Below are 12,162 nucleotides of genomic sequence, written 5' to 3' on the forward strand. Positions count from 1 at the left end.
CACTGCAGATGGGGTCTCATCACCACTGGAGACCCCACCTTCAGGAGCAGAGGAAAGCAAGGCAGGGGGGGCAGAGTGCCAAGATGGGGAGTCAGGGAGGCCAAAGCTGCTCTAGAGTGGTGAACGGGGGTAGGACTCGGGCACCTGCACTCTGCACGCCTGGGGCTCAGCCTCCTCTCCCACCACTTCCTACCTTGTAATGATCTGCGACAAGAAAGGGTCTCAAATGCTTTGCTCCAAGACTTAGCACGAGCCCTGGGCACCCCAAACTCTGTCCCCTTTCCCTGCTGGCACGGGGACAGCCCTATGCTGCTCTGCCTCTCCCCAAGTTCCCAAGACACCAGCAGCAGGATAAAGACCATGACACCAAGTGCATAGGAAATAGTTTTATTTCAAAGTATATATTGAAGGCATCCCAAAATCTTAAAGAAGATTCCGGACACCGAAGCCCATAGAACAAATAAATAGGCAAATCTGCCCCACCCTCTGGGGTTGGAACTAGATGTTGGACACTGAAAGGGGTGTGTCCTTTAGTACATAAGAGTCTCTGAAATCATATAAATATACAATACTTTGTAGCAAATCAGCATTAAATACAGGTCACTGAATTTTCATAACTTCATTTGTCTCATAGACTAAAAGTTCTGTACATCCAGCTCCCGGACGGCCCCACCCCAGCCGGCCCATCTCTGACCCCAGTCAGTGTGCAGACATCCCTAAGTGGTGGGGGCTTCACAGCCCAGAGCCCCTGCCAGAGGGAACAGGGAGGGCGCGGGAGGGCCGTCCCGGACCCCGGACCCCCAGCTGGGGTCTGCAGGAAGCTGCTGCTGCTGAGGCTGCCGCCTCCCTTTCCCACCCCTGGCCTTCCAAACCGAAGGTGGGGTCTGGGTGGAGGGGACCTGCGGAATTCTAGAGTGAGTGCAGAGCACTTCACTGGTGCACACACCAGCCCCCCCGCCCCCCAGCAGCCGCCAGACGCGGAGGCGGCCAGTCACCCAGTCACATGGTAGCGAGTCCTAGCAAAGCACCAAAAAGAAGAGTAGGAACCAGGACGTGGGGCCCCTGCCACGAGGGTGCTGCAGGGGGGGCCACACGAAGGCCTGAGCGGGCACCAGCCCTCAGCACTGATGACGCCTGCTGTGCGGTCGACAAAGGCTGGTTTTGTAAGAAAAACAAGGTGTCTGCAGTGCCCCGTTCCCAACAAAAAAGCGTTACAGGATACCTCTCCCTGTAAGTCACTATGGGAAATCCTTGACCTTGGCAGAGCCCAGCCCCACTGGAGGGCGGCTGGGAGAGCTCCAGCAACCATAGCACGTGTTCGCCCTGCACTCCCCACCCGGCCTTCGCAGAGACAGCCCACGAGGTCCAGGCCTACATTCTTCCTCTGGGAGGGCACGCTGCGGGTGACTGGTCAGCAGTCACCACATCTACCTGCGTGACACATCCCCACACCGAGTGGGCAGGCCACAGTGGCTGGCACAGGGCTCCGTCAGTCCTGAGCAGCGCAGCCCTGCCCTCCCTGCCAGGAGACGAGCCATCCTGCCTGGGCAGCCTCCGCCTGCACAGGCACTAAAGACAGAGCCTTCACAGAGCACGGACGACCCCTGGGGGTCAGCCTGCTGGGAAGGCACTGGAGCCAGAGAGAGGCATCCCCAACCCAGGGAGTGTGCAGTCAGACCACTGCTTGGGGGAGGACAACACTCCTACCAGGAGGGGTGAAGGCGACACCTGGGGCGTGAAGAAGCCCAGGCCCAAGGGATCCCACAGCCAGGCCTGCCCGGCGGGGGAGTCCCAGGCAGGCCCACCACCCCGCCTTCCCACAGTGCTGGGCACAGTGGGTGTGCGGAGGTGACCATGTGGGTGATGACTGAGGGGATGGGAGGGGCGAGCTGGAGCTGGAGCCACTCCAGCCAGGGTTTCCGGAGCAAGAAGTCTAACCTGACAGCGAGGACGCCTCACCAGGGCATGAGGTGGGGACCTCAGCTACAGCTCTTTAGGCCACAAGACTTCCTCCCCACCCAGAACCACCCACACCCTCCAGCCAATAAAAGTGTTTCAGTGCTGCTTGTGAAGGGATAGTGCTAGAAAATTCTTCTCCTGGTAAAAACGCATCTCCAACTTAGTTCACTGGGAAAGGCAACTCAACGAACACTTGCTTTCCAGGTTTCTAATGAGGGAAACGCAAACATCTTCCTCTTCGGAAGAGAAACAAATCCAACCAAAGGTTACTTGGGGACCTTGAGCAGACAAGGCCACTCACTCCCCAGAGAAAACCAGGGACCCCTGAGCTGTGGAGTTTCCCAGGAGCTCCTCCTGCCATCCGCTCCTGGAGAAGCCCCAGGCTTTCGAGGAGCGGGCAGCGTCACCCTGCCCTGCAGAAACGGCGGGGGAAGACATTAAAGACTCAATCTGGACTCTGCTTCTCGCTGACTCCCTCCCCACCTCCCCCTTCTTCTAAGGAGGGGCCAAACTGCATTTCAAACCTTGCAGCCAACCATGGAGGCCGCCCTGCCCGGGGCTTCCTTTGGAAGCAGCAGGATTCTTCGCTGCCACGGGAGGGCGAGGGCACCTACAGCCACCTGCCTGGCGGGGTGTCCGTGCCAAACTCCCGGGCCTCCCAGTAAGAAGCTACACACTGGCACCTGCAGGCTTTTGCCTCTCTTGCATCCCCCAGGGAGGACGGTCCCAGAGAGGTCTCCAGGTCAGGTGGCAACATGGCAGCTGGAGGGTGGGGAGCGGATGGGGCCACCCAGTGTTTGCCGCAGCCCCGGTTCACTGGAGCTAGGATTTACTCAGCACGTCCCTCGGGGCCGCCTTCAAGGCCGCACTCCTGTCCGCTCCCACTGGCCTGCACCGCTGGGATCACCCACCCCTGCGAGGGGTGTTTCGGTGTGACACCCAGCGCGGGGGAGGAGCCAGGCAGGCAGATCCCCTCCATCCAGGGAGCTGGCCCACTGGGACGTCCGGCCCTGGACGTGGAGTTCGGGACCCCGCTGCAGCCATCGCCGGCCTGGTTCCCGATGCCCCAGACCAGCAGAGCACACAGGCCTGGGGAGGCAGGCCTGGACCACTCCCAGACTCTCAGGGGAGGACTTGTACCCCACAAGTGGCCCTCCTCTCTCAGGTGGGAGCAAGGAGGTGTAGGCAGTGGCAGCAGGAGAGGTCACCTGCTGGAGCCAGAGACCTGTGCTGGCAGGGAGGCAGAGGGAGGGGCGTCTGCGACGGGCTATGGTCCCAGCAGCTCTGAGTCAGGCTCTACATGCACAGAAACTCTCCTGGGGTCAGATCCTGAGGCTCACTCAGCAGCCCGAGCCCAGGCTCCACCTGCTGAGCCCAACCTATCCTCGTGCACGAAGGCGGGGCTCACCGCCCCCTGCAGACGTGCCTTGTCACCTGCACCGAGGCCCTCCCGGGCCGGGCCGGGGCTAGTGCAGTTCGTTGCGGTTCTGCGGCAGCCGTGGCCGCGCCACATCCATGTCACTGCTGCCACTGTCCAGTTCAAAGCCTCGCCCACCCGAGGGCATCTGGGGCATGAACTGGCGGAAGATGCTGACGCTGCCATGCCAGAAGGTAGGCTCTGGGAGCCGTCCCACGACACTCCAGGCCCGAGTCTCTGGGTCATAGGCCTCCACCACATCAGACAGTTCAAACGTATTGTCGTAACCACCTGAGACGTAGAGCTTCCCTCCAAGGACGGCCAGGCTGCCCCCCACGTGCACCTGTGGGCCAAGGGGGACAGGCAAGTGGAGGCTGGCAGCCAGGGCAGGGCAGAAACCCCCCAGTCTCTCTCCATGGAGAAGGCGCCCGGGACCCTTGGGAAAGCTGGCCTCCATACCCTTCCCAGGACAGACCAACACCCCAGCTCAGAAAACAGGTCCCAGGGGGTCCCAGGCCATGCCTGGTCCCTGTGCTGCTGGGAGGCCATTGAAGCCACGAGTTTCCCTGCGAGCAGCATCAGCCTGAAGCAGGATCGGCTGTTCTCCCCGTCATGCAAGTGGGAAAACAGCCTTGTATGGCTGATGGAGGCCGAGCCAGCACCGGACTCAAAGTCTGGGCTCTGAACCACAAAACCGGACAGTCTCGTCTTTCCCAAATTTGCTATAACGGGTAGGTCGTTACGGGGAAAAACAAAGTTACATTTTCTAAACGTAAAGATGTTAAACTGGGATGTTGTAAACTGTGACAATTGTCACAACTGCCATGCAGAGGTAGCATGAGAACAGGTCTGGAAATTTTAAGGAAGACAAAAAAGATGTGAGTGGGTATACACAACTATCTGGGACTAAGGAAACTGCCCATGTGGCCAAATGCCGACACGCTCGCCCAGCTCCATCACAGGGTCAGGCTCAGCACCTCTCTGCTCAACAAACGGAGAGGAGAGACCCTGATCAGATAGCAACAGTGTCCTGTTTAAAGCACACAGTAGGCACTCCATAAATGTCTTCCCAGGGTCACTCCTGTCTGACCTCATGCCCTCTGCTGTCCCCTTGTTTGCTCTGCTCCAGCTACACTGGGCTGTGGGGCTTCCTCTACAACCACACTCAGCACACCCTGCCCCAGGGCCTTTGCACTTGCTGTCCCTCTGTGGAACACTCTTCCCCACGTGCTCTCTGACTTACAGCAGGTACTCAACAAATACGGGTCTGGTGGATGAACTTGCTAAACTGTCTGACCCTGGGATTTGTTTAAGGTCTCACTGCCCCACAGCATGAACTGAGGGAAAAACCAGTCCTCTATTAAGTGAGGTAACACTGGGAAAGGACTCAACACAGGCTCCACCCATCAAGACTAGTTCCCAAACACGTCATACCAACACTCTGGCCAGAAAACAGGACCAGCCTGTGCTTCCAATGCCAACACGTTCACATAATTACCTGATTCATAGATGGGATCTTGTCCCATTCATTCTTTGTGGGGTTATACACGTCCACCTCCGCAGAATCGTCCCTGTGGGTGGGAGGAGAGGGGGGGAATGTGTCAGAGCCAGGAGGAAGCCATTCCTGGGTGTGAGGAGCCGGAGAGGAGGGCCACGAGGGCCCCTCTCCTTTGAGAACTTCTTTGATCCCATCTGGTAGTCCAAAGCCCAGTGAGACCCTAGCCCTGGTTTGCAGGGGCCAATTTCAGGCCCTTACACCTATCTGGCCTGGGCTCTGAGGCCAGAACCAGACTCTGCTTCTCAAATCTGAAGATCCCCTTCCGGTGCTCAAACCCTCCCCACTGCTCTATACCAACGTAGCCGTCCTGTCCTCACGGCTGCCCCACTGGCTGGCTTCAGAGCTGAACTTTTCACAGCTCTTCCCACCTGTCTCCTCTCAGTCTTCCACCTGGGCTTATCTTCCCTTCCACAGCTGACCAGGCCAGGCCAGCCCTCCTGCCCCACTGCACACTGCCATGCGCCCTGACGGCTCCTGGGCTAAGGCCGTCTCCTCCGCTGTCAGTCCCCCAGGCTCCTCCTGTTCCTGGCTGTGTCCTGGGTGCCCAGCAGGACAGTCACGGTCACAGGAGAGAAGTACCAGGGCTGCCCTTCCGTTTGGGGTCAGAATCCTGCCACCTTGTTTGACACACTCTTGATTCCTGCAATAAAAGGCTCAAAGGCCCAGCCTCGAAAAGCAGAGACACTAACCCCCAAACGGCAGTGACAGTAACGAGGCCGGGTCAGCAGAAGGGCCGGTCAGCAAACACGTCAGGCCGTGGAGAGCAGACTCGGTAGCAAGTCCCCAGCGCTGCCTGCCACTGCACGCGCACCAGCAGCCGCTGGCTAAGGGGCAGGCTGCATTCCAAAAAAACCTTATTTATGGACACACAAGTTTGCATTTCGTGCAACTTTTCACATCATAAAATACGGCTCCTGCTTGGATTTTTTCCCCCCCAACCATTTCCAGATGTAAAAACCATTCTTAGCTTGTGGCCCCCATGACGAGGACAATTAGCACCAGAGGCCGCTGGGCCCCTTCCCCGCCCCCTCCCGGAGAGGAATAAGCTGCAGCCAGAGGTGCCAAGCTGGACGGTGCTCCCAGCTTCTTCTCCTGTGGGGGGCTCGGCACCCCAGCCAAGGAGCCTCACACAGGGGCCGAGGCGGGGCACTGGAGCAGGGAGTGGCCCAGGACAGCAGCCGTTGAGGAGCTGAGGCCTCAGCCTGGCACTGGGTACCCCTGAAAGAACGGCCTGTGGACAGGAGCTGCCCTGACACGTGGCATTCCGTGGCTTATTAGGCAGTGGGGTCATGAACCGGGTGGCTCTGGGACAAACACTCAAGTGCATCAGAACGAGACTCCGGGCCTTGCCCGCACTGCACCCCTGGAGGACAACCGGGGTTGTCTTTCCTTGCTGCACACTTGCTCCGCCTGGTGGCCGGGGGCGGGGGGTGGGGTGGGGGGGTTGTTGGGGGAGAGCGGAGCCCACCTCCCCCAGCCTCCCACGGCTTAGGTGAATCCATACAAAGGCTAAAAGTGGGCATGGGGGAGGCACCTGAATGCTTCCACCTGGGGGCTGGCTAGCAAGTGACAAGAGACTCCGACGTGGAGGAGTAAGGCACAGGGGGCCTTCTGTGGGCAGACTGGCCCCTGCGCCCGTCTTGCTCAGGATCACAGGGCAGGGAGGACATTCTCAAAGGCGCTCAAGCTGGAACTGCTACTGAAGGGCTGAAGCCAAGGTTCTGGCACTCTGAGAAGTATTTATAGCTGTCCCCACCCCCTCTCTGAAGACATCTACCTTGGCTTGGGGGAGGGAGAGCTGGGTGAAGGGTCAGATGACGTTTCAGAATAGGACCAGAAGCTGGTGGAAATCGCAGGGCTTTCTCAGAGCGCCCTGTAGGTTCCTGGCCTACAAGGATGTGTGGCAAACGGTGCCATCTCTGTTCTGAATGTGCTCACCAAGAAAGCCTGAGGAGGGAGCCTCGGGTCTGGGGGAGCAGAGTGGAGGGGCAGACAGAGGCCAGCGCAGCTTAGGACGCAAGACAAGGGGTACCGCTGAGGAGCCAAGTACGTATTTCCTCGGAGGCTCCCAATTCAAAGCCCCAGTCTGAAAGGGGATGGAGGAAACCATTCAGACCTAACCCCCTGGAAGCCTCGGCTGCCATCTGTGAAACAGGGACGACAGTGGTGCCCATCTCGTCAGACATTCATGGGGATCAACTCGGAGACAGGCCACACAGAGCTCAGGGCCCCGACATGTGCTAACTCTCGTCATTGTCCTCGTGTCCCCCAGCTAGCTTTGGGGCCTGCTCCATCCCAGGTCCCTCCCTGGTCCAGCGTGGCTGTGGGATCCTTAGAGAACAGCATTCACTCTACAGGGCTGTGAGGCCTCCCTCTGCCAGGTCAAGTGGGGAGGGAACAGACAGGACCTACGCCACGCACTGAAGGCCCAAGTGTTGCTCTACGTCGAGGGGGTGGAGCAGAACCCCTGCCTGGCTCTTGCACCTGGTGGCAGAGTGTGGACACCCTGCTGGGTGAGCACAGGGTCCCTCTGACAAGGCAGCACCTCCCTGAAGACTCAAGTGTCCAAAAAGTTCTCCCCTAGTCTTTTTAAGATTCAAAATCCCTCATGGTAGAGCAAATTCCTTTATAAGAAATGCCATGTGACAACAACCAGGGGTTAAACTGGGACCCTCCAGGCAGAAGAGCAAGCAAAGCAACACATTTTCTTTAGCTTCTAGGAATCTCAAGAAGTTCTCTGAGAAGACCTAACTCCAATCAATCAATCAATCGATCAATCAAAGGCTCTAACTCCATCAGTTAGGATCCCTTAACTAAGAAAACCTAGAGCCCATAGAAACTGTTCTAAGAAATGGGGCAGCACAGAAGGCTCCAGGTTAGAAAGACCTAGCCTGGGCTCCCAGCACGGCCTGCTTCCTCATCTGTGAAATGGGAGCACAGTGATAACATGCCTCGGCACAGGGCCTGGGCAGGAGGACCGAGAAGGGACATCGGCCGCCGGGGACTCACCTGATGAAGTACATAAGTCCATTCAGAGTCACGGTCTTGGGGGCGAAGGACCAGGGTGGGAGCTGGCCACAGTCCACCAGCGACCACAGGTCCGTGTCCGGGTGGTAACACTGCATCACCATGGTCTCCTTGCCGGCCAGGGAGCCAATGGCATAGAGGCGGCCACGGCAGGCGGTGGTGGAGCAGTTGTCCATGGGGTAGGTCATGGGCTGCAGGGCCTCCCAGGAGTCCGTGGTGTGGTCGTAGCGCTCCGTGCTGTCTGCGGCCACCACGTACAGCAGCCCGTCCAGCACGGAGGAGCTGTGGTACTCGCGGGCCTTCAGCATGGGCGCCACCTCGGCCCACTCGTTCACGCTGGAATTGTACCTCCACACGCAGTCATAGAGCCGGGAGCCGTCAGACCCGCCTGCCGGGACGCGCAGGGGACAGGTCAGCCCGTGCTGACTCGGGGTGAGTCACCCACCCCTGCCTCCGTGAACTTCCCCGAGGGAGCCTCCCAGGGCAGGAAGGAACTACATTGGGTTTCGACGTAAACAACCGTCCTGTAAACCACCATCCTCTCCTGTCCTCTCTCACCAAAGCCACAGCTCCACGCTGGGGCAAAGGCCATGCACATGCTGACCACAGCCCAGGAGGATGACAGAGCCTCAGGACGTAAGAACAATGCTAAATATGTGTGGGTCATACAAAGGCCCTGCAGACACAATTCCAAGTAAACAATAACCTCGGTCTGGACACCCCCCCCCCACACACACACTGTCAACCACCTCAACTGAACCAGGGAGGGCGTTGGGCTCAGGGCCAAAATTTCTGGGGAGCCACAAAGCAGGTGGGTAGGGTGCACAGGGACTTGTTCAAAGAATTCTAGCCTCCCTGGGCACCCCAAACAAGCCAGTGCCAGGACAAGTGGAGAGGAAATCTATTTTCCTTTGCACACAAGAGCCCAACACAACAAGTAAGAGGAGTGGAATGCTAGGGCTCCAGTTCTTGATTCAGGTGGTTACCGACACGTGCTCTGTCTGGAAAAATGCATCAAGCCCTATAAGCACAATGTCCCCTCTCTCTACGTTTCTCTCAAAAAAAAAGTGCTAACCCCCTCCAGTGGTGCTGGCTATAATCATACATTAAACCAGGTCTACCCAGCACATTAGATTTCCACAGCGTGATGGGACCCCAAGAACCCTGGGAGTCACATCCCCTACTGTCCCCCAAGCTGGCGCCACAGGGCCGAGGATGCATGACATTCTGTCTCATAGCCTTGAGCTTTTTAAAAGACAAAGCTCTTACAGAGTGCACTCTGCCTGCTTTCTTCCTTGTAAAGGGTAACTGTCCAAGGCAGCTGAAGCTAGCTTTGTCGCCCCCATGAAATTCCCTACAGGCAGCTGTATGGAATGACCCAGCCACCTGTCTAAACCCAAAGGATTAGCTGCTCAGCTGAGACATTTATGGAAGGGGTGTGCAAAGTTGGGGCGAGTCTAACCAGTTCTGGGAGGGAGTTCACGGGCCAGACGTTCATGTGTTGGGAGGGCACAGTTCCCAAACACAGGGCCAACCTCAGGTTGGAAAGGAACTGATTCCAGCATATTCCAGCAAAGGCTGAAACAGAGCAGCAGGCGAAAGAGGAGCTGATGTGTCCTTAGGCCAGGATTCCTCCACTTGTCAACGAGGGTTGGTGGGGGTGGGGAACACGAGAGCTCTGAGCTGGCTTTCTCCTGAATGTGGCGGGCTGGGCTGGGTATAGCGGCACTGATGGCCCGGCCCCAGCCTCGGTTCACCGACTGACCGGTAACAGCCTTCCGCTGGGCCCAATGCTCGCTGAGTCGGGTTCTTTCCTTATATAGCTGTCACAGAGACCGCCCCTCCTCACCCCAGGGAAGGAGGTAGCCCCATGTCTGAACTGGGATTTATCTGTAATGAAAAATGTGGGAGATGCCCAGGACCAGAGCAGGCTGGGACCCGCCCAGCATGACTCGGCAGTGTTTTGGGGTTTGGGCCAAGTAACTGGAAGAAAACCTCTTAGCATGTGACCATGTTTACAGTCGCTGGGCAGGGAGCAGCATGAACACCACGTGACCCCCAGCGCACAGCCTAGGTGCAAGGCTAAGGGAACCTTGTCACTGGTGACAGAATGAGTGAGTCAGGGGGCCCGTGTGGCTCAGCTGGGTGGGAGAAATCCCCAGGACCCGGAACGGATGTCTCATGGAGCACCAGCCCCTGCCTGTCCCTGGATTCCTTAGAGGGAAAAAGAAAGCACCCATTGTGTGGGGTGAATGCCCCTGTATCCTCTAACCAAATGGGGGTGGGGGCACCTCCCCGGCAAAGAGTGGGCTCATCTGTCATCTAGGCGGCTCCCCCCGCCCCCGCACCGGGGGAACAAAGAGACCACAAGCAGCTGCTTGTCCCCGCTCACACAACTGTCTTCTAGATCTAAAGTACCAGCTCTAGAAGTGTACCCACTAGCCAGCTGGGGGCGGGGGGGGGTTGGTGGAGGGAAGGGGCCGCTCACACTGTGGGGCGGTCCCGGGATTCACAGGTTCCTCCAGCAGGAAAACGCGCTCTCCTGGGGGCGCAGGAGGCTAACCCAGGGTCCTCCCGGCTGGCCCCCAGTCCCCTCACCCGTCACGTAGATGTCATTGCCCAGCGCCACGATGCTGTAGCCGCCGCCCAGGTGGTCGGGGAACTCGGCCAGGTAACGCCACTGGCCCGTCTGCGGGTTGTAGCAGTCGACGGTGACCAACTCGTCGCAGTCCTGGTCGCAGCCACCCACGAGCACGAGGATCTCCGCGAGGCCGGTGGAGGGGCGCGGGCGCATGCGAGGGCAGGGCCCGCGATCGTGGCGGTCGTAGCGCGCCGCCTGAAAGTCGCGCGCCTCACGCAGCAGGCGCAGGCAGGGCGGGCAGCGCGCGACTAGCGGCTCGGCCTCGACGTGCGCCAGCAGGTAGAAGCGGCGCACGAAGGGCAGGCGCACGGCCTCCAGCAGCTGCGGCCAATGCGCGGCGCGGCGCGGCGGGTCCGCGCGCACCCAGCGCAGCGCCAGCTGGTAGGCGGCCTCCTCCTTAGGCACACACAGCCCGTCGTCGCGCAGGTAGCGCAGCAGGCGCGCCAGCGGCAGGCGCTCCAGTTGCTCCGGGCCCAGCTCGCCCACGTGGCGCAGGATGAAGCGCTGCGCCGCGCTCGCCAGGCCCGCGCAGCTGAAGGCCTCGGCGAAGTCCTGCATGTCCAGGCAGTTGGCCAGGTCGAGCTGCTGCTGCAGGAAGGCGCCGCACGCCTCCTTCACCGCCGGGAACTGCAGCAGGTCGGCGGCTCGCAGCAGCGGCTCGGCGTTGTCGCCGCTCACCGCCACGCGGCCCGTGTAGCTGAAGTCTAGCAGCAGCTGTAGCATGTCGGGCGGCACGCCGTGCAGGCGCACCCGCTCGGCGCGGCTCTCGCGCAGCTGCCCCGCGAACATGGCGCGGAAGTAGGGGCTGGCGGCCGCCAGCACAGCGCGGTGCGCGGGGAAGTCGCGCCCGCCCGCCGCCTCCAGCGTCACGTCCAGGAACTTGCGCTCGGCGCGAAGCTGGCTCAAGCCGCGCAGCAGGCTCAGCGCGTGCGCGGGGTCCGAAAAGGGGAGCACGGCCAGGGGCGCCGGCCGCTCCATGGTGCCGTCGCTTGGGGCACTGGGACACGCCGCGGCCCGGGCCAGCGGGAGGAACGCCGCGCGCCCCGCGCCGCCGCTATAAGTACTGCCGGGCGGTGCGGCCTCGGGGCGGGGGCGGGAGGGGCGGGGCGTCTCTGGCCCCGCCCACTTAACCCCTCCGGGTCCGGCGCCGCCGCCCGCCCTGCGCCCCAGGCTGAGTCACCCGCCCGCCCGCCCCGCGTCCGCGCCTTTCCGGGGCTGCCCGAGGCCCTCCGCCCGAGCCGGGCACGCCGGGCGACCAGTGTCCTCTTCGTCCCGGGTCGGGGCCTCCAGGACCCGCCCACGACCCACCGGGCCCTGATGTGGAGCGAAAGCCGGCGGGGGCGAGCTCGGCGCCCGGAACCCGAGCCACCCCTTTCGCGCCAGACTTGCCTACCGCGTCGGCCCCTGAGCCCCTGCGTGGCTCGCTACAATGCCTTTTTCTTGTTTTGTTTTGAATTCCACTGGTTCCAAGGGTTACTAGTTAGCCTTATCGCTGGGCAGATTGCAAAGGCAGGATTTTTACAATTCAGGACCAAAGCTTGAACAAGTATAAGCTTTTTA

General features: G+C 60.1%; 1 protein-coding gene across 1 annotated transcript; it reads right to left on the bottom strand.

Annotated features, from left to right (window-relative positions):
* Positions 1–371: 371 nt before the first annotated feature.
* KLHL21 (kelch like family member 21) lies at positions 372–11,645 on the bottom strand. The gene is made up of 4 exons (XM_026519948.4): positions 10,560–11,645; positions 7,944–8,349; positions 4,875–4,947; positions 372–3,719 (listed from the first exon to the last, which is right to left on the bottom strand). Exons 1-4 carry the CDS (start codon positions 11,578–11,580, stop codon positions 3,426–3,428), a joined length of 1,794 nt encoding a protein of 597 aa, XP_026375733.1. The 5' UTR covers positions 11,581–11,645; the 3' UTR covers positions 372–3,425.
* Between the last annotated feature and the right edge of the window lie 517 nt (positions 11,646–12,162).

The sequence above is a fragment of the Ursus arctos genome, unplaced genomic scaffold (assembly GCF_023065955.2).
Source record: "Ursus arctos isolate Adak ecotype North America unplaced genomic scaffold, UrsArc2.0 scaffold_32, whole genome shotgun sequence".
Taxonomy (NCBI): Eukaryota; Metazoa; Chordata; class Mammalia; order Carnivora; family Ursidae; genus Ursus; species Ursus arctos.